This window comes from Camarhynchus parvulus, chromosome 1A (genome assembly GCF_901933205.1).
Source record: "Camarhynchus parvulus chromosome 1A, STF_HiC, whole genome shotgun sequence".
Classification (NCBI taxonomy): Eukaryota; Metazoa; Chordata; class Aves; order Passeriformes; family Thraupidae; genus Camarhynchus; species Camarhynchus parvulus.
This window is the reverse complement of record NC_044586.1, coordinates 49,188,926-49,212,418: the sequence shown is the minus strand read 5'-3', so window position 1 is coordinate 49,212,418 and position 23,493 is coordinate 49,188,926. Positions and strand designations below refer to the sequence as shown.

The 23,493-nt window shown below is 40.4% G+C and overlaps 1 protein-coding gene across 1 annotated transcript; it reads right to left on the bottom strand.

Annotated features, from left to right (window-relative positions):
- Window positions 1–281: 281 nt before the first annotated feature.
- Window positions 282–23,240, bottom strand: LOC115910440 (ADP-ribosylation factor-like protein 8B). Its single transcript, XM_030960608.1, has 7 exons — window positions 22,880–23,240; window positions 18,263–18,343; window positions 9,625–9,698; window positions 9,120–9,213; window positions 6,662–6,729; window positions 3,361–3,431; window positions 282–672 (listed from the first exon to the last, which is right to left on the bottom strand). The coding sequence occupies exons 1-7, from the start codon at window positions 23,066–23,068 to the stop codon at window positions 623–625; spliced, it is 627 nt and encodes a 208-aa protein (XP_030816468.1). The 5' UTR covers window positions 23,069–23,240; the 3' UTR covers window positions 282–622.
- Between the last annotated feature and the right edge of the window lie 253 nt (window positions 23,241–23,493).

The window sequence follows — 23,493 nt, the reverse complement described above, 5'->3', positions numbered from 1 at the left end:
TGAATAATTCACATAAGTGACTGGAAAAGCTAAATAACTACAGATACATAACTTCTTTTCTCCAGATGGTCTCGATGTTTACTTTCCAGAGTAAACAACTTTTCTCCAGAGTATGTGAAAGTGTTCTGAATATCAGCATTTTTTTCAAATAAGAAGATCTTAATTATAGTTTTAATTGATTAATTGATTTAATTGATTGAATGCACTTAACTACATGCGTTCAGAGGGAAGAAATTCTGTGTGAATAATTATATGCTACATTCAAAAAAACCAGTCATTTATTTCCACTGCACAATTTATTCCGTTTCAAATTAGAAAAAAAGTACTATGTACGTGACAATTTGCATGCATAAACTCAAAACATTTCAGCTCAAAAAATTATTGATTTCTTCCAGTCTTGTATTAAGGCGTTCAGGAATTTTACCTAAGCAGACAAATATCTGGATTAAAAAAAAATAAAAAATCAAACCAGACAGACAAATTACAAGTCAGATTACTTCTGTTAACAAATATGACCACAGTGAGTCCTGGTAGTAGACAGTTGCATTCCTTATCTTTTCAGTGTGTATAGGTGATAGGAGTCAAAGTGATTGGAGAAGAGTTATCTTCAGCAAAAGTTTCCTCAACAGTTTCTCGATTTGGAGTGCTGAATAAGCCATTGTAATGTTATGTCTGTCAGGATAGATGAAACAAAATGAAAAACTCAACAGCCTGTTTGCAGACTGTAGAAGCACAACAGAACACCAGCAGGTTAATACAAATACAAAAGCCCCAACCAAACAAAACCCAGAAACCCACAGGTTCTCATTCACACATAATTGAAGTTCAGAATATCAACCTCCAGGTGGCCTTTTTCTGGTTATTTTTCTATGTTCTTAAATCATGTGCATTTTGTATTTTTGAAATATAATGACTGACATCGAGTTCTCTAAGCCACAGATAGATAAGGAACTGTTGAAAAAGCAAAGATTTAAGATGACCATAAAACAAACTGTAAAATCCAGACTAGAATGAAATGCTGAGTGAAAACAAAGGCAAATACATAAACAGAAGGAATGAGAAGAGCAAACATCTGACAACATATTAAGAAACTATTTAGGTAGGTTGTAAGAGTCCAAGGTCTCTGAAAGACAGGCAACATTGGACTAAAATTTGATAGCCGAAATTGGCACCCCTCCTGATGCAATCCAAGGCATTGAGCTGGAAACTGCAGCAGTTCACAAACTGATTCATGAGCAGATTAGATTTTTTTGCCTCAAGGCAGTAACATCTGTCAGGAAGGCAGGAAGGGTGTCAGGGGGCAGCAGCAGCTCTAGCCCTCAAATTGAAATTTGTTGCCATATTTGTCTTAAGTTCAAGACAGCACTCCATGAATATCCTTGCAGACCAGGTTAGGCTCTGAGACTGCAGAAAAAAGCAACCCACTGCACTTGTATCAAAGCTAATAACTATATCATTGTCTTCCACAGTCTCTCAGGACACAGTAACTGGCAGCCTTACACCTACACCTCCTGATGAGCTAGGCTGCAGTTCACACTGAAAAGCCAGTATCATCTCATTCAACTGCACTGACATCAGCCAAAACCACACAGCTGCCAGTCTTCTCCTAAACAGACTAGTAGTTTCATCACTTTAATAAGCTAGCATAACAGTCTTTCTTTATAAATGGTACTTTCCAGCCCTTTGGTCTCCCTAGCTTCTCACCCAACCTCTTTTCTCAAGGTCTTCCTGAAATAACAAGCACATGGTGCTCCAACAATGCCCGCAGTCTGAAATGGTATACGTACTGTGCTCCCATTCTTTATTTTGTTTTTTGCAAATATTCAAGAACCTGGCTAGTCTTTCTAGGCACAATATTACACTGGAAGATACCTGAACAAGTCTCAGTTAGGCTTTTTTCATCACTACTTCCAGAAGTTCCACAAGTAAGGGATCTATACTGTTCTGCATTAATGATCATTCTTTCAGGCAAATTTTAGCATGCTTTTTGTTGCATGCTTTTCTCCTCCAGGGCATCCAGATAGACTAGGATCAAAATCTGTTTTTCTCCATTAGTCTTTCAGAAATTAAGCTGTTTTTACTAGTTTCCAGTCACAAACCCACTTTTAAGAACCTCCACTGCAGCCTTGCCAATTTGATAAGGATCAAGCACAGCATTTCAGAAACCTTGATCACATTCACTGCCCTTCAACTACTGAGATTATCCTGTGTTGTCTTCTACAGTCCTTATCTCCTGAAATCTAATCTTCCCCAACATAGCAGCACCTTCTGTGCATCTCCCTCACTCAGAGATAACATCTGCACCCCAAGCTGCAGCAAATATGTGTCTGGTCTCCTTCTAACTAACATACCCAAGTCATCTACACCACTTGCAGGAGAAGGCCTCACTGCCTAACACATCTCTGCCGCGCACAGCTGAACTCTCCCCCAGCTCACTGAAGTCCAGGTACCATGGTACAGTCTCCTCACCATCTCCATTACCTAGTTCCCTCTGTGGAGGATGGAAATTTCCCCTGCTGCTGAGAGAAAGTGGCTTTCTTCCCATTCCCACTCTCACAGTTCCTCACTCAGCTGAGCCCTACAGAGCTTCCCAGCTCTTCTATCAAGTCTGGTTTCCTCACATAGCAGCTATAAATATCTAGCCAGGCTGGATCCCATCCCATCCAGCACCACTTGTTTCAGCAGCATGCAGAGAAGGGTGGCACAGAGGTAGCATGGCCCCAGACAATTGCTGCTGCTGCTAGCTCGGCCTGTGCTTCATCCCTTCCTCCTGCCCTGTGGAGGGAAGGGAATGGGAGAAAATGACAGAGGAAAGGGACAGGAAAGTGGAAGATAGGAAAGAGAGGAAAAGGCAAAAAGCAAAGGCAGATAGAAGACAAGTTCATGGGGATAGATCTTCACTGACTACAGGATACACTCATTGCATTTCCAATTGGAAAAAGCACCCATCCCTCAGTTCGAGGAACAGTCACATGCTCATAAAACCTGCTTACCAAATAAAACCATGTATGGAGTAAATCACCAACATGGAAGGCCTTCACATGCAGTTACTGTTTCTCCAAAAGTAACACAGGTTTCTTGTAAAGGATTCAATTACTCCAGGCTTTTAAATACACTTTTCCATGGCCTCTGTCAAATTAACTTCTCATGGAACTAAATATTTCTACAAGTCGGTTTTGTTTTTTAAATTACACATAATTCTATGTTGAAACAAATACAGTGACATACAATAATTGCAAAATATCTTTCAATGTAAATTGAGATCTATTGAGATCTTCAACAATACAGTGGACGTAGATGTTCAAACCTGATCTGATCCAAAGTCCAAACCATACACTGATGACACTAGAAGAAGCTTACCTATGTTATCCTTCTCTTTACAGGAAATAGAATAGCAACAGATTTCTCTGTCTTGAATAGCTGAAAGGTTTCTACCGAAACAAAAACAATAAGTACTGTTATAAGCCCATAAACACTGAGAATAGAAATTTCCATTAAATTATATGTTTTCTGCTTTTTACTCTGTGGGTTCAATTCTATTCTTAGATGTTAAATACTTAAAATATGCCACTGCAACAGAAAACCATGCATTTCTTAAACTATAAGGATTAAAAGGTGATAAAGCCATTTCACAAAAATTTGCATTTCTCATTAGGTCAGTGTAATAGTGAGAAAAAAACCCACAGAAATCCATAAGCTAAAAATAACGTTTTGTGGTAGCAAACAAGTATTACCCATGTCTTATCATTCACCTTTTACTCTTTTCACTTAGAATTCCACATTTTTTTCTCCAGTAAATCACAATAAAATATCAGTGTTGAAATGATCACACCATTTATCTTCAGAATATTTACTATATGATACTTAATATATCACATCTGACTCCTACTGAAAGGATGCCTCTACATTTAGGAAGAAAACTGATTCATAGTTAACTTCTTTCTGGGAATTCTCCAACCCCCCTCAGAGCTTCTGAACACTTTCTTATTTTTTCATTTATTTATCCTCACACAAGTCACACAGACATGCACAAAAAATTTTCCTGAAGCAGGTGGGAAGTGAAGGCACTGAGAAGTCTGAAGACCATACAAGAGTAGTAAAGAAGAGAACTAAACAGGGACCTCCCTGGACTTCAGGAGAGCAGACCTGGCCTCTTCAGGGATCTGCTTGGGAAAGCCCCATGTAGTTAGGCTCTGTAGCAAAGAAGGGCTAAAGAAAGACAGCTAATATCCAAAGCTCCTCTCCAAATTTAAGAATAACCTATCCTAACTAGCCTGGAAAAAAAAGCCAAAAAGCATTAAGTGGATGAACAATAAGCTCTTGGCAAAACCCAGTAATTAAAAGGAAGCATAGAGAAGGTCAGAGCAGAGACAGGTAACCTGGAAGGAATACAGAAACAATGTCCAAGAATGCAGAGACACCAGCAGGTCAGCCAACACCCAGCTGAAGTTGGATCTCATGAGGGATGTCAAAGAAAACTAGAAAGTGACAAATGGAAGACAGGAGAAAATGTACACCCGTTGCTCAGTGAGACAGGGGACCTGGTTACACAGGACATGAAAATGCTGCCTTTGCTAGATCAGCCTTCAGAAACCCCAGAGATCATGAGTAAGAGCAAACAAGTTGTACCCTTGATGGAAAAGGATCTGACCAGGGAATAATAAGCAGACTTGACATGGAAAAGTCCATCAGCCCTGGTGGGAAATACCTGCAAGTGATAAAGGAACTGGCTGATGTCATTGTGAGGCCACTTTGAACAACCATGTCATCTGGGAGAGGTGCCTAAGAGCAGAGGAAGGCAAATGTCACTCTTCAGAAAAAGGAGGACCTGTGGAACTACATGACAGTCAGCCCCACCTTGATTCTGGGAAGGTGATGATGCAACTAATCCTAGAAACTATTCCCAGGCATGTGACAGACAAGAAGGTGACCAGGAGTAGTTAGCATGGATTCACACAAGGGAAATAATATTTCACTGACTCAATAACCTTCTACAATGAAATCTATTGGTAGATGACAGGAGAGCAACAGATATTGTGCACCTTGACTTGATTAAGGCTTTGACAGTGCCTTCCATAATATCCACACAGACAAGATGAGGAAGTATGGGCTGGATGCACAGACGGCAAGGTGGACTGAAAACTAGCTGAACACTGGGTGATCAGTGGCATGAAGGCAAACTGGAACCCAGTGACTACAGTGTACACCAGAAGTAATACTGGTCCAATCCTGTTCTATGTCTTCATTTGTTGTAAATGATGGGGCAAAGCACAAATTTGCTGATGACAGATAACTGGGAGGAGTGGCTGATACACCAGAGGGTTGTGCTGCCATCCAGAGGGACCTCACAAGCTGGAGCAAAGAGCTGGCAGGGGACCTCATGCAGTTCAACAAAGGAAAGTGCAAAGTCCTGCACCTGGGGAGAAACAACCCTGGGCACCAGGACAGGTCAGATGCCAACTGTCTGGAAAAGCAGCTTTGCAGGAAAGGACCTGGGAGTCTTGGTGGGTCACCACGTTGAACACAATCAAGCAGTGTGGTAAAAATGCTAATGGTATTTTCTGGGGTGCACTAGGAGTGCTGCCAGCAGGCTGAAGGGAGGTGATCCTTCCCTTTTACTCAGCACCAGTAAGGCTGTACCTGACCAGCTGTGGACCATCAGTACAACAGGGATACGAATAGGGCCCAGTAAAGGATAACTAAAATAATGAGCAACTCACATACTAAGAAAGGCTGAACAGCTGGGACTGTTTAGCCTAGAGAAGAAAAGGCTTAGGGAACTTCTTATTAATGTGTACAAAATCTGAAGGGAGCCTGTAAAGAAGATGTAGCCCAGTGATGGGCCAAGACGCAATGGCCATGAATTGAAACACAGGAAGGTCTCTTTGAACATACAGAAACACGTTTTACCTCTGAGAGTGACCAAGCACTAGCAAAGGCTGCCCAGAGAGGCTGCAAAGTCTCCATCCTTGGAAATGTTCAAAAGCTGTCTGGAATGGTCCAGAGCAATCAGCTCCAAGGGGAAAAAGTCTCTGCTTGAGCAGCTAGATGACTTCAAGGTTTCTTCCAACCTCAGCCATTCTGTGAGCCTCAGTTTAGTAGCCCAGTCTTTGGACCACTCTTACTACAGCAAAACTTCACTTTCTACTAATTAAAATTATGAGACTTGCAAATCCTATTTTACAAAATAGTGTATTTTCTTTACAATTACATTTACTATGCATCAATTTGTTACTTTCAGTAATCACTAAGTTATGCTTTGGATATGTGGCAAAAATACCTGACTTGCTTAAATTTACCAACACTAGATTGAAATGGCTCAGTTCTAATGCCATTCAGGCATTAAACTGACCCTGCATTGTACTGCAAGAAGTCAAAATGACCCTTTCACTATCCATAGCAGTTCTTCCCTCAGTGATGGGAAAACAGGATTATCTGAAATACCTTCACACAACCAAACAACAATCAAGAGATATTCAAATCTACTGCGTCAGTTTCAGCCTAGATCACTACATCAGGCGCCAGCAGAGCTCAAAGTGGAATACCTGAGCATGCAAAATAGCATCTTTTATAGCCAATTATTGTCATAGACTGCCAATAATTTTGACTTACATATCAAACTTCAAAGCGTCTCAGTTTTTCACAAAAGCCAGCTACTTACAATTTCTCAATTAACTGCTTCTCATCCAGTGCACCTGGGAGGTCTCGTTTATTTCCAAGAACTAACACCTGAAAGAAAGAATTCATATACCTATTAAATCCAGGCACAATAAAAATTCATTTTTGTCTGTAACTTTTTGTTGGCATTATTGGACATATTCAAAATGACCAATGACTGTGGGAATATCATGGAAATCCTGCTTCTAGTCAGGACCAGATACTGGATGTATACCCTCTGAAAACTGGATCAAATTATTTCTGGGTGTGTTAGTATCAAAAGTCTCCTCTGAAAGTGAATCTCTCCATTCTGGGTGGCATTACAGGATGGTATCAGATTAAATGCAAAGAAATTTGGAAGCCAGTATGCATCAGGTGCACTCAAACCACCAAAGGATATTCAATTCAGAGGACCAGACTGATGTTAATCAAAAGTATGGCCCCAGCAGCAGAGGCTGGTCCTAAAGACCCAGACAAAATTCTCCCCATGTTTTTTTGCTCCCTTGTTCCTTAACACTGATGAACTGAACAGCTCAGCCTCTGAACCAAGTACCACCTAAGCACCAGCCACCTCTCTGTCCAATTTGAGCATCCATGGTAGAAATCTGAAAGGCAGTCACTAGGAATTAAGTCCGAGAAATGCAGAAAATTTACCAAATAGATGCTGGAACTTCAGAGTTCCTATTTAAGGCTTCAAGTATAAATCAAGGTCAGATAAATGGGTTGAGCACGTTCTAAGATAAAGTAAACAATGGAAGGTATTTCTAGTTATGATTGCATTATTGTTTTCCAGATGCGCTACAATTCTAAGACTGTCCCATTATATCCCATGAATCTGGAACATATTAAATTCATTACTTGCAGTAATTTAGAGTCCAGATTAATAAAGCTGCTCTAAAATCCATAGTGCCAAATCCTGAGCACAATAAATTGAAGGAAGTTCAATACTAATTACTACATATGAAACAAAAGTAAGTAAAAAATACATCACTGCACCTTGGAAATTACTATGTGGGTCAGGCTGGGCATTTGGAATGTGATTTTATAACATATAAGAGGCAAGGAACTTAATTAAATACTACCAAAGATATGAGAGACCAATCATTTCAGTAAGGAAAAGTGAGAAGCAAAAGAGCACGCAAAGAAAGTGCAAAGGACAGGCAATGTCACTCCCCATGAGCAGCATAACTGTCGATTTCTGTAGGATTTTTTCAATAGATAATTAACATATACAATCACAACAAAAATAGCAAACCTTATAAAAAAGATGGTGAATCACTTGAAAAACCCTTCTTTGAGAATAGTGTGAGAAAAGGAGGGGGAGAGACAGAGAGACAGACTGTATACTGCAGGTACCATTTTTACACAGACCAAGTCCCAGGTATCCATGGGGTGTAAATGCCATTCCCATAACTCATAGCATGTGCACAAACACTGCCTTTCCCAGAGTTTGCCATGGTGGCAACATCCAGATAGGCAGCATGTTCAGATGCATGTTCAGATGCTCTATTAGGCCTGGAATTAGCTCCTGCCTGCTGTGGCATCTGTGCTTATCTCATGTTCCTGCTGTGGTGGCTTATCTCATGGGAAGTTTCTTCTGTGGCTTTGACAGTGTTTTGACACACTTCAAGTGCGTTCTTTAAGTCCTTACACTGTCCACTCATCCTCAGGTAACTTTGATTACTTGTAGTGACCAAGTGTCCAAATTACTGCTCACAAAAAAGGAGCCAAGGAAGAGCCATCAAGTTGTGAGTTACTTCTTCCTCATTTGTATGTGGAACTGTTTTCTTTCTTATAATCAAGGTATGAACTGTCATTTGGTGATGTCAATATAGACCAATGACAACCTGATGGATTCCTGAATTGGCAGATTACATTTAAATAAACAACATTAGTCTCCACCTTTGTATTCCTCATTAGAATTCCAGCTGAATACACTATTCTTTGACACTTCCAACTGGAGAACAAATGCATATTTGCATTTTTTCCACACAATTTAGTTTGAAATACTAAGTCAAGAAAAAGTAAGGACAAATAAAAAAAGCTCCTTCACAATCTCTAGAGGCAGAGGACACTAGTTGATGTTATTGTCTGGCAACCTGCAGAAATATTGATCTAACATGCCATAAGATAACTGCCAGAAGCATATCTGGGTCACTGCTGAAACCCAGCCAACCAGGGACTGACTGGAAGCCACTACTGTCTGATAATGCCCCATGTGAAAACACAATTTTTAGAAATCTATTCTGACCTTTAGACAAGAAAATGTGTAAACACAAAGCAGCACTCCTACATTGCTGAGCACTATGAAAAAAAAAATCACAGTAACTTTTCTAAGAGCGCTCAATGTATCAAGGCTGCATCATATATAACCTAGTATTTTTAAGAGACCAGAGAAACCAACTCAGGAGGATTTAGGCCACTGTCAACATTCAGGTAAGAATAATAAGGAAAATACTTACTGGAATTCCATGCAATTGTGGCTTATCTATCAAACTGTGAAGCTCATTCTTTGAAGCTTCTACTTTTTCTAAGTCTGCTGCATCCACCATGTAACTGCAACAAAGAATAGTTATTTATGGTATTGACCACTACCTGCAGAAATTTGCATTAAAACATCTGAAATGTGACAAATGCGTTGATATTGACAAGAGCATTAGAAAAATCCAAAGTTGTATAAGCCCTGCATTTATTGATATAGGAAGATATTGATATAGGAAGATAACAGATTTAGGCTGTTAAATACAGCCTGTGGGGAAAAAATGGCCCGGAATATGCAATTACTTACATGTCTGGGTTGCTGCACGTGCAAAACACACTACTTTTATTATATTGGGTCTTCTTATGTGATGGAGGTGGAGAGAAAAAAAATCTATTTTCTTTATGTATAATATAAGGCAATATCTAATTATATAATAATATATATTACAAAGTACATTTTCTATGGACATACAAAAGAAAACTTACACAACTGCATTGACTCCTCTGCAGTAACGCTCCCACATGCTTCGAAACCTTGGCTGTCCTCCAATGTCCCACACCTGAAAAGGGACGAACACTCCAGCCTCAAAACTCTTTTTAACTACACAGCCCTAATCCAACAGAATAAATTAACTCTTACACGCAGCATGCAGGTTGCATTGCCAATTCCAAAATTTTATTAAAAGGTCTTCTTGGCCCCTTCAAGCTAATGGAGGGGGACATGCACATTCACAGAGTATGTCAGGCCTGTGACACTAAAAGCTCCAAATGTTCTTTTGGAGAATATTTCCCTTTCCCACTCACTGAAAAAAAAGTCTTACTCAGGTACTGAAGGGAGCTATTGCAAATGCACAGTCTCAAAACAAAAAAAAGTATTATCATTGTATGAAACAGTTATGCAAGTTAATATTTAATGTGGCTAGGGAGATCTGAGTTAAGAAGGTATCAGATTTTAAAAAGGATAAAGACAGATAGTAAATAAACAAAGGGCTGGTCAGAGAGCAGACTGAATCCACATAAGGGATGATGCTCCCCACTCCAAGGAGCTCCAATACCTCCACAGTTCTCCCAGTGGTTCAACAAATATGCTTTAACAGACACATTTAGGATTAATTCATCAGAACCAGAAAGGAAACAGTAGTATAGGTAGGCCTGAAGTGATTAAGCAATATTTCTTGAAGAAAGAAAGCTCAAATTCTGCTTATCCTATTACAAAAGCTCAAATCCTATAAATACTTACACATGCTATTAGTGCCCAGCAACGCCATGGAATTCCTGAATTTTTTAAAACATTAACACACTATTTTTCTGTACAGGAGTTACGTATTTTGCTTTACTTGCAAAAAAAATGGTGGTTTTGGTGGATGACAGTATGTTGTTTCAAAACTGTTTCTCAGATCAAAGTACCAGGTAACATATATACATCATGCAGGTCAGGGCTACATGATAATGTATCTGTTACAGCTACATCCAAAGACAGTCCTGTTACAAGTGACACACAGATTAAGACAGTGATGAACACAGAAAAATAAAAGTAATGGATTTGTTCCTCTGCCAAGGACAAAGAGATGTAATTATTTCCTATTTTAAGCAGATTTAGCTATCAAAATAATATATACTGTATACCAGATCTAGGACGCATATATATTACAGAAACAACTGAATTTGGAAGTAATATATACAGAAACAAATTTTTTAAAGAGTTGTCCTCACATTTACACTATAAATCCAAATTATGCCTTCTGCGCTAACAAAGCTTTTCACAAAAGAGCAAGGCTTCCCAGACCCATGGGGTAAGGCCTTTTTCAATTAATTTTTTAATTTTTTAATTATTTTTTAATTTCACAGCCTGTAAATAATTTTTATGTATCAATTTCTATATTATTTTCAATACCTTATATTCTTATTTTAGAAAGAAGTATTTCCCAATTCACCAGTAAAAATCATTCCCTGATTGATATCTTAACAGTCCTTCCAACATAAAATTATTGCATCACCTAAATGTAGAGTGCTTTTTGATCCCCTGAATAAGATCAAAAAATTTTACACATGAAAGAGTTTCTGACCATGAAGTGGGTATCAATTAATATATGTACTGACATTTGAAGCACTGTATCAAAGGTCTTAGTAAAATAAACCTTTATACTTTAAAAGCTTGAACGTAATGAGTATTCAGCATTATGGTTAGGTGACAAAACTTACACCAACACTAATTACTCCAATAACTCATCAAGACCTTGAAACTATCCAAAGCCATCTGGTGCACATCTGTGTGTCTTGAAAAAGAAACGACATTATTTTCTTGGTAAACCAGAGGGAAAAAAAAAGGGGAAAGATGATAGGGCAGGCTAGTAGTCAGACTAGAATTTTTGAATTTTGATAGCCATGAAAATCTACAAGATGATGTAGCATGGACTAATCACAAAATAAATAATACAAGATAAAAAATCCTGGGTTTGTCCTTGCTTGATGATATATCTTGCAGTATTAAATTGCACTGCAGAACAAGATTACTCTCATTAGGAGAAAAAGTCACCTTGAAACAATGGAAAGATAAGTCATTTCCAGTCAGTTTCCCTAATCAGGCTTACAGCTATTCATTAAAGTACAACATGAAGGACACAATATAGACTAGGTGTTTCTAACAGAGCTTTAGAACCAAATTTACATCAACATAGTAAAAATTATGAGATATATGAAAAAAAATAAATGCATTAAATTTAAAAAATCCTTACTTCTTTCCCTTTGAAATTAAAATAGTTTTAATAGTAACTTTCTAATACTCTTTATTATATTGAATACCCAATGAAAGAGTTAACTACTTAATTCAAAACACAAATTGCTGCACCAAACCATTTCATAATACACGACTGAACAGACAGAACTGTGAGAATACAAGAGATACCCAGGAAGGAAAGGAGAGAGGTCTTAGTGTTAAAGAAAGTTTTCTTGCATGAGCCTTGTATGCTTTGTATACCAATGTATTTAATACACAGTTAAAAAGTATGTTCTGGGTACGAATGGGGACAGGCAGGAGATTAAACCTTAACAGCTGAATATACAGCTAGCTATAAAAAGAAGTTGACTTTGCCTGATTGTTTTTTAAAAGAGGCTGGTCTTCAAATTCCTCCCATGGCTTTTACTGGCCCCTCAGGAATAAAAGTTTCATAATATTTAAAGGTAATTTTACCCCAATTGATAAAATTGTGGTTTTAAGAATCAGCAAAAGATTACAAAACGACCAAACTGAGAGAAAGTTTCTTTGATACACAGTACCATTGCCTCACAGGAGATTAAAATCTCAAGGATTTGTTGCTCAGGCTCAATCTCAAAGGCACATATCTTGTTGGTACTGCATTTTAATCTGTTTTTTTCATTCCTATCTACTTCTGTAGTGTAGTAATTCTTATTGTGCTTGCAGGTCTACAGTGTCACTAATGAGCGCAATGTTTAAATCTGTAAACTAGATCACCAGAATAGAACCATTGTTTACCATGTACTTACCTGAGATATATTGAATTCTTCTAAAAGAGGAAACTTTGGATTTATCTCTTTCCAATTTTTTCAGGAGGATCTAAGGCTCCATCGTAAGACCATAGCTATTAGCTGTGTTTAAGGAGCAGATCCTTTTCTTTTGCACAGAGCTCTATCATGGCAGTTGAGCAAAAACGCACATGAATAGATTCAAAGATTTTTGAAAGCTTTCAGTTACAGGAAGGTTCATTAACACTCTAGTTGTGTTAGCTCATACTGTGGGAAGGCTTGATGGTTCACGAGAAAGTTGCAGGAGAAGCGTTTTCTAGATGTCACGTTACGTGGCTTTTTTCAGATATGCTGGGTCGGAGATTTCTTGTGGACAGAGATTACAATGACAAATTTCTATCTTGATGTCAGTGTGTGGGTTCAGTACCTACAATCTCACACTAGTCAGCAAAGTCTAGACAGCCTCTGAGCTGATCAGATATAACATCTTGTTTAGGATGACAGAATTATGCCCTAGGCTTGACAGCACTGATGACAGCTCCTCTGACTATTATTAAAAGAGCTTAAGCCTCACTGCAGACATATAGCTGTTTACATGCAGACATCTCAACCTGCAAAATGAATCCAACACTACAAATATTTGAATTTGGAAATGTATCTTTCCTCTTGGAAGTATGCAGAAAGTATCAGCCATAAAACCTAACCCAAACAAACAGGTGAGGAATTTGTTAAGCAGAGAGGAGTATTTGGACAGAAGAAGGCAGCACCAGTAACATCCATTACCACAACGTACACAGAGAAGCCTAAGATGTGACCAATGAGCTCACACACACAGCAGTCATTGCACTCACAGCCAACTCAGTGTGTAATAGGGAGCAACTGGAAAGCATGAGACAACTTTAATCACCTAAAATTTAGGCATTTAATCCAGGCGATCAAAATTTCTCTTTGGCTACTGAAGTGCTCAGAGGGCACCAACAGCAGGAAATTGTTCTGTTTGTTTCACCCACCTTAGCTGCCTGGTGAAGCACCCGCTGCTCCCCAGCAAGTTCAGACAACTGGCTCAGGCTGGGTTACTTACCACCTGGCTAAGATCATGAGGGACAAATCCTAAACAATCACCTATTCTAGACTGGAATCTTCAACCAAAAATATCTCTTTTTTTTTGTCTAATAAACAGAAGAATAAAAAACCTAATAACCTTAAATTTTTTAATAGATTGCCCTGTATATACAAACCTACACAGCCTGACTTGCAGTACCTACCAGCCATGTAACTTAAGTTAGAATAACTTACCACTTTAGAATACTTACTAATTATTATCCTATATACTGGAAATGCCTTCATAGTTGCCCGTAATAGTAAAAAAAATGTGCAACGTGGCTACATTTTCTGCAGGCAGTATTTCTCAGAACAGCGTGTTCTTTGAAATCAGTCTTGGCCCTTTAAAGAACTCTGTTCTCCCTCCTCACTGGTGATAAAGTCCAACTTTTAAACACACCATTTAGGCATTTTAATCACATCAAATAGATGAAAAAAGCTATATGCATATTTCAATGTTCGTAATTCAATCATAATACTTCCACTCAAGAACTGGAAATAGAATTGCAAGAGAAAATGTTCACAAAGTATCTTCAACTCTTGACAACAAGCACTGAGGCATTTTAATGGGAGAGAGTATTTCTAAATGATCAGGGGCTATTTGCCATTTTATCAGAGACACAAAATACAATGCTAGAAGGATCAACAGGTGGATTTTAAATAGGATACAAAAGCCAAGTCCTTGAACTTCCATAACTTCCTAAGGGTCCAACCAGTTCATTTCTCTAGCCTGTCAAGGTCCTTCTGGATGGCAGCAGAACCCTCCGCTGCACCAGCCACTCCTCCCAGTTTTGTGCTACCAGCAAACTTGTGGAAGGTGCACCCTGTCCCACCACCCAGGTCACTAAGGAACACACTAAACATCCCTGGGAGTTAGCACTAGTAACTGGGCTTCCTGCTGTGGATCACAGCCCTTTTGAACCACCAGTACAGCTCTTCTTTACAGACAACTATCATTAAACACTGGGACATCCAGCAAAAATTCTTTTTTTACAGAAATAACCGCTTTGACTTGAAATCAGGTCAGACACAGCACAGCTTCCTCAGAGTGATCCAAGTCACACAGAATAGCCACTATGTGCCGAAACACTGCTGGAGCTACATTTAAGAGTACACACATAAGCTTGTATTACTGCATGGCACTTGAAATGACAATATGACAGGTAAGAAATCCTAACTAGCAGGAGGAAGCATTACAAAGCAGGAGGATTCTGCTTCTGTTAGGATGCATAGAGACCTGAAAACACTACTGTCCAGAGCAGGAGTGCTGCAACAAAGGAAGCTGGCAGAGGAATGCACAGAGCTGGTATCCTTCTCCTGCCTCTCTGCCTCATCAGAGCAAAGTGCCATCAGCACGAAGCTCAGCCGTGCTCTCCCGCAGCCAGGCTGTGCAGGGTGTGGTGGAGGGACACCGGCACCTAGCGGTGACAGCCGGGGTGACCACAGCCCAGCCCGCCAGCTCCAGCCCCCTGAGCACCTGCTCTCCACTCCCTCCAGACCACAACGGCCATGAAGTGCAGAATGTGCCTGGCCACGCTATTTTAAGAAAAACCAATGCAAGAGCAAGGGAAATGACTCTGTAGCATTATCTGTGCATACACACGTCTGTGGTGCTTTATTTCCTTTTAACTGAGACTGCTCTAAGACCATTGCTGCAAGACCCAAAGGTTGCTTGGCTGGAGGCTCCCAATCACTTTAAATAGCAGTTCACAATTCAAGTCTTCTGAGGTTCTTAAAACTTGGCTTGCTAAAGTAAATTTTTTTAATTGCTGTCTAGCTTGTTGAACAGTACATCTCACCTAAGCAAAAGGACTGCTAATACCAAGCAGATCCAGAAAAACCATCAAAATCAAATCACTCACCAAACAGCAAAACTTGTTTGGAATTAAAATCTCAAAGCAATTCAGTCAGATATTTTTCTCAGGGAAAAAAATATATAGCCATCAGTTTTGTAATGAACTTCAATAGAATAGTTCTAGCAGATCCCTACATTGTAGTACATAAAATGCTTTGATGCTAGAAAGCATCCTGTACTTCAATACCTCAACCACAACCTCAAAATATAAAGTTCCCTGCTTAGATTTCAAACCCCATGTGGTAAAATCCTTCCTTTATTGCCTCCTCTTCCTGGAAGTAACAGGTGACAGGTTATTAAACATATTGATAAGTCAAAATTTGACATTTCATGGTTTAAGCTGACAGTCTTACATTTCTAAACAGGTTTAGCTTCAGTTCAAGAACATCTGAAACTGGCATCTTCCTACAAAATGTTTTGACTTGAGTAAATAATCAGCATTTTTCTTTTAGTGTGGTTCAGATAAATACTCATACACACACACACGTCAGTGACCATGCATTTACACATTAAGGTTAATGTGCAAATACACATTAAAAATGAGAATAAATCTACCAGCTTTTGGAAATGACTGCCAAAATCAGAAGAAAGGAAAGAAGACCATGGGTTTCAGTTCTTTCTGCCTTATGAAATTGTATGGAATCTGCAGATGGAACTGAAGTAAAGAAACCAGGCAGTGACACTGCATGAGCGTAGTACTTCCTTCTTAGTGGCCTACCCCAAAACAGAGCAAAAAACAGATAAAGGATTAGTATCACCTAGTTGCTAGGTTTGCAACTTACTCTTCCAAAAGTGATCAATCTTAATACTTCTAGAATGCCAATTTTTCACTTGATGACTTTTTGACCCAGCTGACTTCTCAGCCTGAACTTTATAGTAAGTTTAATTGATTCTGTTTTGCAGTGTCCCCTGAAACCTTCAAAAAAGATCAGACACAATGTCAGGTCTTTGCTTAGCATAAACATTCCTGTAATGTTTAAAGAACTTCACGGGTTTAGTAAAATAACACTTATCCATTAATTTTAATAGCTGGCAGTTGAATATCATAATATTTCAATGAGAAGGGTTACCTGTTTTGTTGGGATAAAAAGGCTAAAGAAAATTTCACTGTGAATTCTTGTTACTGGGCTGCAAATAGTTCATAAAGGGATTCTAGCAAGAGGCACTGCCTCATCATTCTTGAGTCATCAACTTATGAAAAGATTATGTCATTTTTCTCTAAGTAAAATAAATTTGGAAACCTTATCTAGCAATAACCTGTAAGATTCGAACCGAGATATAGGATTAATGACATACAAGTAGTTTATCCTGACAGACTCTTAGGGAAATAAGCATCTATGCCTAAGAGTCATATTCCCCTACACCTCTTCCTTGCACTGAATGCTGTTATAGCAGAGAGACTGTGAGAATGGGTCAAGATATCATCCTATGCAGACTGGCTTCCAAATTAAATACGGTTTTTGAAACTAATAAACATATTAATTATGTTAGCATTATCTCCTTATTCTTAAAAATTCTATAATAGCAACTATATATAAAATTACTTTTGAGATCAGAGTAAAACAAGGCACAGTTCCACAGAAACTCACCCACACCCTCTCTGCACAACTTAATCTTGCAATATCATTTGCTCAGATAACCCTGGTATAAACCATTAGTCAGTTCCTTCTTGAAGTATCCTGCCTCAAGAAAGACTTTATCTTGACAACTGCTTACTAGTAAAAGATTTTTGCCTAGTTTAATGAACCATCGACAACTTTTCTGTTTTCTTCTACATCTGACAATTCTGCAGCAGCACTGGTACATCCCTCCACCTATGCTTTATGTTTTCTCTCTATCAGTCATGGCCTCATTGCTTCTGTGCAAAAGAAAAAAAAAAAACAAAGGAAATTCCTATTCCGGTGGATTATTTATCAACTATGGCTGAATGCAGTAACTTTTTTATTGACTGTGGCACCTCTGGAATTTGATCAGTGGTTTAGGAGTCATGCCAGACCAGAGGAAGAGTAACTATAGAACTGAGGGTGAAAAGAACTTACATATTATGGAAAAGGAGGGAAAAGTCAAGATAAAGACAAAAATCCAGATTCCCTCGACCTAATTTTAGCTAGAAGTTGTGAATTTCATTAAAACCAATCCACCAGGTTCCCTCCATAATCAAACAACAGCAGTGCCTTAATGCTACCAGAGTGATTTATCTCTACTTTGATGCCTATGTGTCTCTACAGCTGCCAGAGATGGTTCTCTGATAACTGATTTAAGCTAGATGTTCTATTTCAGCATAGCTAGCATGTGAGCTAAACCACACTCTCCACTAAGATACCTAAGTTAAGAGTCAAGCCACTCCAGATTTCACTTACAGTCGGCAGGAGGGGGAAAGGGGAAGAGAGAAGATAGATATGCCCCCAGGAGTCAACTCAGCTACCTCAGTATCTCCACATTTTATGACCTTCCTGAACCAAAAAAGTGCAGCAAAGCTTCTGCCTGGCATGGAATACAATGAAATCACACAGATTAATATAACAAAGAAATAGATTACTATTGCTTTAAAAAAAGTTTGTCTGGAGCTAGAAAAATAGATAAGGGACCCTATAATCTTAAAAGAAATTTCCTGTCTTTCATATTTCCAGTTGAAATTACTCTATTATTTATTCACTCTGTATCAATTCAAACATGCACACCTACCTTTATGGTAACATTGCCTTTTGTTATTTTTCTCATATTGAAGCCTACTGTAGGAATCATATCTTCTGTGAACTGCCCCGACTGGAACACAAAACCAAAACTGTATTTATTATAAAACAGTTGATATGTACAAGAAAGGTTCTCATTTGCAATCTAAAAAATGTTATTTTACAATACTGTAAATTATCACATTCATTTGCAGCAAGAGCATTGACCAGCACTTCAATTACTGCATTGTCACATCATGGAAGACTGTTCATTTCAGTCCCTTTAAATGATCTTTTATTCTCTTCAGGAACAAAGATCACCCCAGAAACCACGAGACGTCAGATAATTCTTTATCTGATCCTTTGGCAGCACAGACAAAATACAGAATTGTAGGATGATTTGAGTTGAAAGAAACCTTCAAAGGTCACCTAGTCCTACCCCCAATATGATAAAATATTATAAAACTGGCTACACTGTGATTTTTCCTGTAGTTTCTCACAACTGTTACCAGTAGTTTAACTCCAAATATAAAAACAGTGAAGAACTACCCATGCAGAGAGTAGTATGTGCAGACTTGCTCCTTCTGCATAGGTGACAGCAGAGGAATCCTGCTGCAGAGCTAAGAGAATGCCATTAAGACAGAAAAGTACAAGGTGCCAACTCAGTGTGCCACAAACCCCAAACATAAACCCCCAGCACAAAAATGCTGCCTCCTCCCCCAGTTCAGGGAAATATTTTCACAAGAGAGACATTTCTCATCAAACCAATGGGAATCTTACAGACTTCTACACACTACAGAAGACACCTTTTGAGGATTAAAACAGAACTCAATCCGAGTAGGAAACTCATCACTCATTCTTCCTTTTGAAAATGCAGCATTAACAAGCTATTGTGTCTCCTGGACACGACACAGTAACAGGCAGTTTGTTACTTATGTCCATGTAGAGGCCCAGGTGCTCTCTGAAACAAGACCAGCAATCCTGGTGTTCCAATCATCCAGCAAGGAAAGCAGCACCTTCTGGGCATGCCACTGCCCTCCCACATCTATCTGCCTACATTTACCTATCAACCCTTGTGCCCTGGGCTGTTACTTGTTTTTAGTGGGGTTTTTTGGAAGAAAATATGGGTATATGGACAAGGCAGGATGTAGTCATGCTGCATCAGTTCCCTCTCACCTGAGAAATGGAGGATCAGAGCTTGAAGGTGCACTGGAACAGCAATGTGTCTCTCAGCCTACTCTTCCAGGGCTATTCCTGGGATCTGTACAATTTCTGAAACTTCTCTCTTTCCTGTTTGTGGAGTGAGAATACGCTCTGCCTCCGGTTTGCATTTAAAATTAAAGGTTAACAATTTTTAATCTGGGGCTTTAAAAGCTGTATAACTTTTGACAGTTACATGATTGTCTCACAAGATTTTGGAATTAGATCCTTCAGGAAAGAAACAACTTCCATCAGTTGTTTGTTTAACCTTACTTAAGGTAATCTTCTTGCTAAATTCTGTACTATACATCTTCATCATCTTCTGTCTTTTTCTTCCCTGCATCAGTAATTTGTCAACAGCAGTATGAAAAAAAAAGTGAAAATTAAAGCCCATGCAGTTTCATACAGATACACATACCCAGCACTGACAGAAGTTTTTAGCTGGATGTAGTAAGACAAACCCAACCAGTAAACCCTCTTGTTTATCAGGTACTGGTCTGCCCAGGAAAATGGTGGAGTCAGCATTCCTGGAAGCGTTCAAGAATGGACTGGATGTGGCACTTTGTGCTGTGGCTTAGTTGACAAAGTGGCGTTTGGTCAAATGTTGGACTTGATGCTGTTTGAGTTCTTTCCCAATCTTAATGATTCTATAATTATATGATTTTTCAAAAATATGTAGTACCTGTATTTGTGGAGGACTGATGTATAAACACATATGAAAACATAAACACTGAAAATGTAGCATCATTACTCAAGGACAGGAATGCCTGGAAAACCTGAGTTAACTCAGGAGGCTGTAGAAAGTCAGAATTCTACTTCTGTCAGCAAATTACACATCACATGTAATACACTAAACTGGAAGACAAAAAATAAATAAAAAAACAAACCACCATAACTCCTCTAGTATTGGAGATAGAATGTAAAGAATTAGCATGCTCTTCATTCGTCTTCAGTCTTTTCCTCTAAAAATTCCCCATCCAGGTTGAATGGAATGGATACAAAGAAAGTATTATGCCTACAGTTTTTTCCACACAGTGAAGAAAAGAAAGGAACAGGTTCAATTGTTCGCTCATGTTAGTCCAAGAGCTGTTTACTGTGTTGTCATGACCTGACCACCATAAAGTAAAAAGTTTGTAATACTGTGCTTGCTAAGGAAGGTTTACATGACCTAAAGTTGCCTATTTTTGAGAATATTTAAGAAGTAAAAAAAAATTATTGTCATATTTAAATAAAAAACAGATTACCTCCCGACACAAACGAAAAAACTGATGCTAAGAAGTTTGTAATGTCCTCTTAAAGTTTCTGAATATTGAACTGATAAGGAACAGTGTCATTACCACCTACCATATCAACAACCATGGACCAGACTCTATTATATCAATGCACATCCACAGTACAAGGCAGTGACTTTATCCAAGGTTTCCATTGGTAACTAAGGACTAAATATGGCTCAAACTCTGAAGAGCAGAGACTGTCTCAAAGGGTATATATTCAGTCTTAGCATGATAGGACCTCTGAGTGCTTTTGCAAAGTGAGAAAAATTGTAATTTCCAATGTTTTTTTCTCAATCCACTGCAGCTTCCATTTTAAGTAGCCACTATTTTGCAACAGCTATTCATTGTCACACTCTAGATACGTATTCACAAACATACACAGAGTTCCCAATCTATTTGCCCTTCACATATCAACAGTATTCAAGAGAAAACTATTATTAATATTCTAATATAAATTTTATTTTATAGTTCTTAAATATATCATTATTATGTATAATATTAGTTAGCCTTATCCTATTTTTTTTAAATCTCCAACTTTTCTTCAGTGATTATCACAGCATGTCATCTCCAGACTGGAAGATCCAAAATCTATAAAACCTGCAATGCGTGACCCTCCCTAAGTCACAAAACATGAATGCCTTGTAGAATACTCTTAAGAAATAACATTTGCAGGGAAAATCAGGCCTGCAGTAACAGGAGTGCTCTGGTATTGAAGATAACATCCCAGAGACAAACACCTATGGTGCCATTCCATGGGTGGAACAGTACAAGGGAGTGGATAAACAGTTACACACACAAAGTCTGGCACCACACATTACTGAGGGCTCTGAGCCACTGTGCTCTTCTCTGCTCTGTTCATGAAAACAACCCAAGAAGCAATGTAATTTGTCATGCCTTTTCCCCATTCCTCAGCAAGGCCCTCCCTTGGGAAATGAACACTTCCAATGGGCATAAGAAGCACCGAGGCCTACCCCAGCAAGATTATCCAAGTGCCTGACAAACCAACTAAAATACCAGCTCCAGGTGTATTCCATTGATTGCTGACATCACCTGAAACATACTTTCACTGGACACTTGCCATTCCTTTTTCTCCTGCGCTCTCTCCACTTCTTCATTCACATTAAAGCATGCTCTCTTATTTTTCCCTTAATCCATAATCATATACAAAAGCAAGTACAAAATATCATATACTCAGGTTTTCATTGCCTCAATGTCTCTGAATTTAACCCATACACCTCCCAGTCTAGTTTTTAGCTTTTCACTATAAGAACTGAAGAACATCTAGAAATTTTCATCTTCTAGCAGCTTAAGCTGTGATACACCTCACAAGAGATGCCACCTTGCAGAAATGCTTCACTAAGCTTCATGATTAGTAGTAAGCAAATATAACATACATATATATATTTATTTCCACCCTCTGATGGAAAGCAAATCTTTGGGATGGACCCAAATTCAGTTTGGAGGGCACAGCAAAGATGAGAAATATATTTCAGCATGGTGACAAAAGAGAAAATGTCATGGTAGGTGTCAGCATTAGAGAGGCTGCAAGGCCATCACCAGAGGGGGAATGGAATGCTGGGGAAGAGCTATGGAGGATTTGTGGGAGGCATTAGTATTGCAGCAACTGCTGGGAGGAGAGAATTCAGTAACAGACAACTCGCGGCCTTGAGGGATGCACAGTGTATTATTCTGGGATACACTGAATACGGAAAGCCAACCTGAATCACGGCAAGAGTCCATGCCCACGAAATCTGCTCCAAGATGGGCACACTTTGCAGCCAGACCCAGAAGACATCTTCCTCCTCCCTCTGAGAATACTTTCACACACATCTTAGCCTACTGCTGTGAAATTCTCGAGATTGCAATGATGCAAAAGCTGCCTCATGCTCTCTCCCGCCCGGCCCCCATTCCTTCCTCCCTCCCTTCGCATCCCACCACATCCCACCGCATTGCCTCGGGACCTCATGGCAGGCGATGGCATCACGGCAGCAGCTAAGCCCGCACTTGTTGCCGGGGAAAGACCGCGGGGCGGCGGCCCCGGGTGGGCGGGCGGCCCCTCCATCCCGCCGGGCGGCCGCGCCCGCCGCACCCCGCGGCCCTGCCCCGCCGGTGGGCACCGCTCCGCACCGCCCTGCCCCGGGCCGGGGGCCGCGTACCGCCAGCACGGTGAGCAGCGTGGTCTTGCCCGAGTACTGCAGCCCCACCAGCGTGAGCTCCATCTCCTCCTTCCAGAACAGCGAGCGCAGCCACTCCAGCAGCCGCGCCACCAGCGACAGCATCCCGCCCAGCGCCCCCGACCTGCGGCAGGCGCCCAGCCCCAGCGGCACCGCTTCGCTGCTGGGCATGGGAGCGCCGGAGGAGCCTAGGCGAGGCGAGGCGAGGCGAGGCGGCGGCGGGGCTCGGGCCGGGCTGGCGGCGACAGCGGGGCTGCGCGGGGAGCCGAGCGCCAGGCAGGGCCTCACGTGACGGCGCCGCCGCCCTTCTCCCGCCGCCACCCGCTGCAGACAGGGGAGGGGCTGGGCTGGGCCGGGCGGGGCCGGGCCGGGCCGAGCCGAGCCGAGCCGAGCTGAGCTGAGCTGGGTCGAGCTGAGCTGGGCTAGGCCCGGCCGGGCGGGGAGCGGCCACAGCGCCCTGCGAGCGGCGGGCGCTGGCCGGAACCGGGCGACCCTGAGCGCCCAGCGGGGGGATGCAGCCGCGGGGCGGGAGCGGGCAGGGCAGGGCAGGGCAGGGCAGGGCAGGGCGGCTCCGGGCACCGCGGGGATCCTGTGCG

What these genes read in the sequence shown, in the direction of transcription:
- LOC115910440 (XM_030960608.1), bottom strand. Translation starts at nt 23,068, where the DNA reads ATGCCCAGCAGCGAAGCGGTGCCGCTGGGGCTGGGCGCCTGCCGCAGG. An exon ending in AAGCAGTTAATTGAGAAATT is followed by an intron (nt 3,432 to 6,661) that starts GTAAGTAGCTGG and finishes TTGTTTCGGTAG; the next exon opens with AAACCTTTCAGCTATTCAAG. An exon ending in TAAAGAGAAGGATAACATAG is followed by an intron (nt 673 to 3,360) that starts GTAAGCTTCTTC and finishes CTATCCTGACAG; the next exon opens with ACATAACATTACAATGGCTT.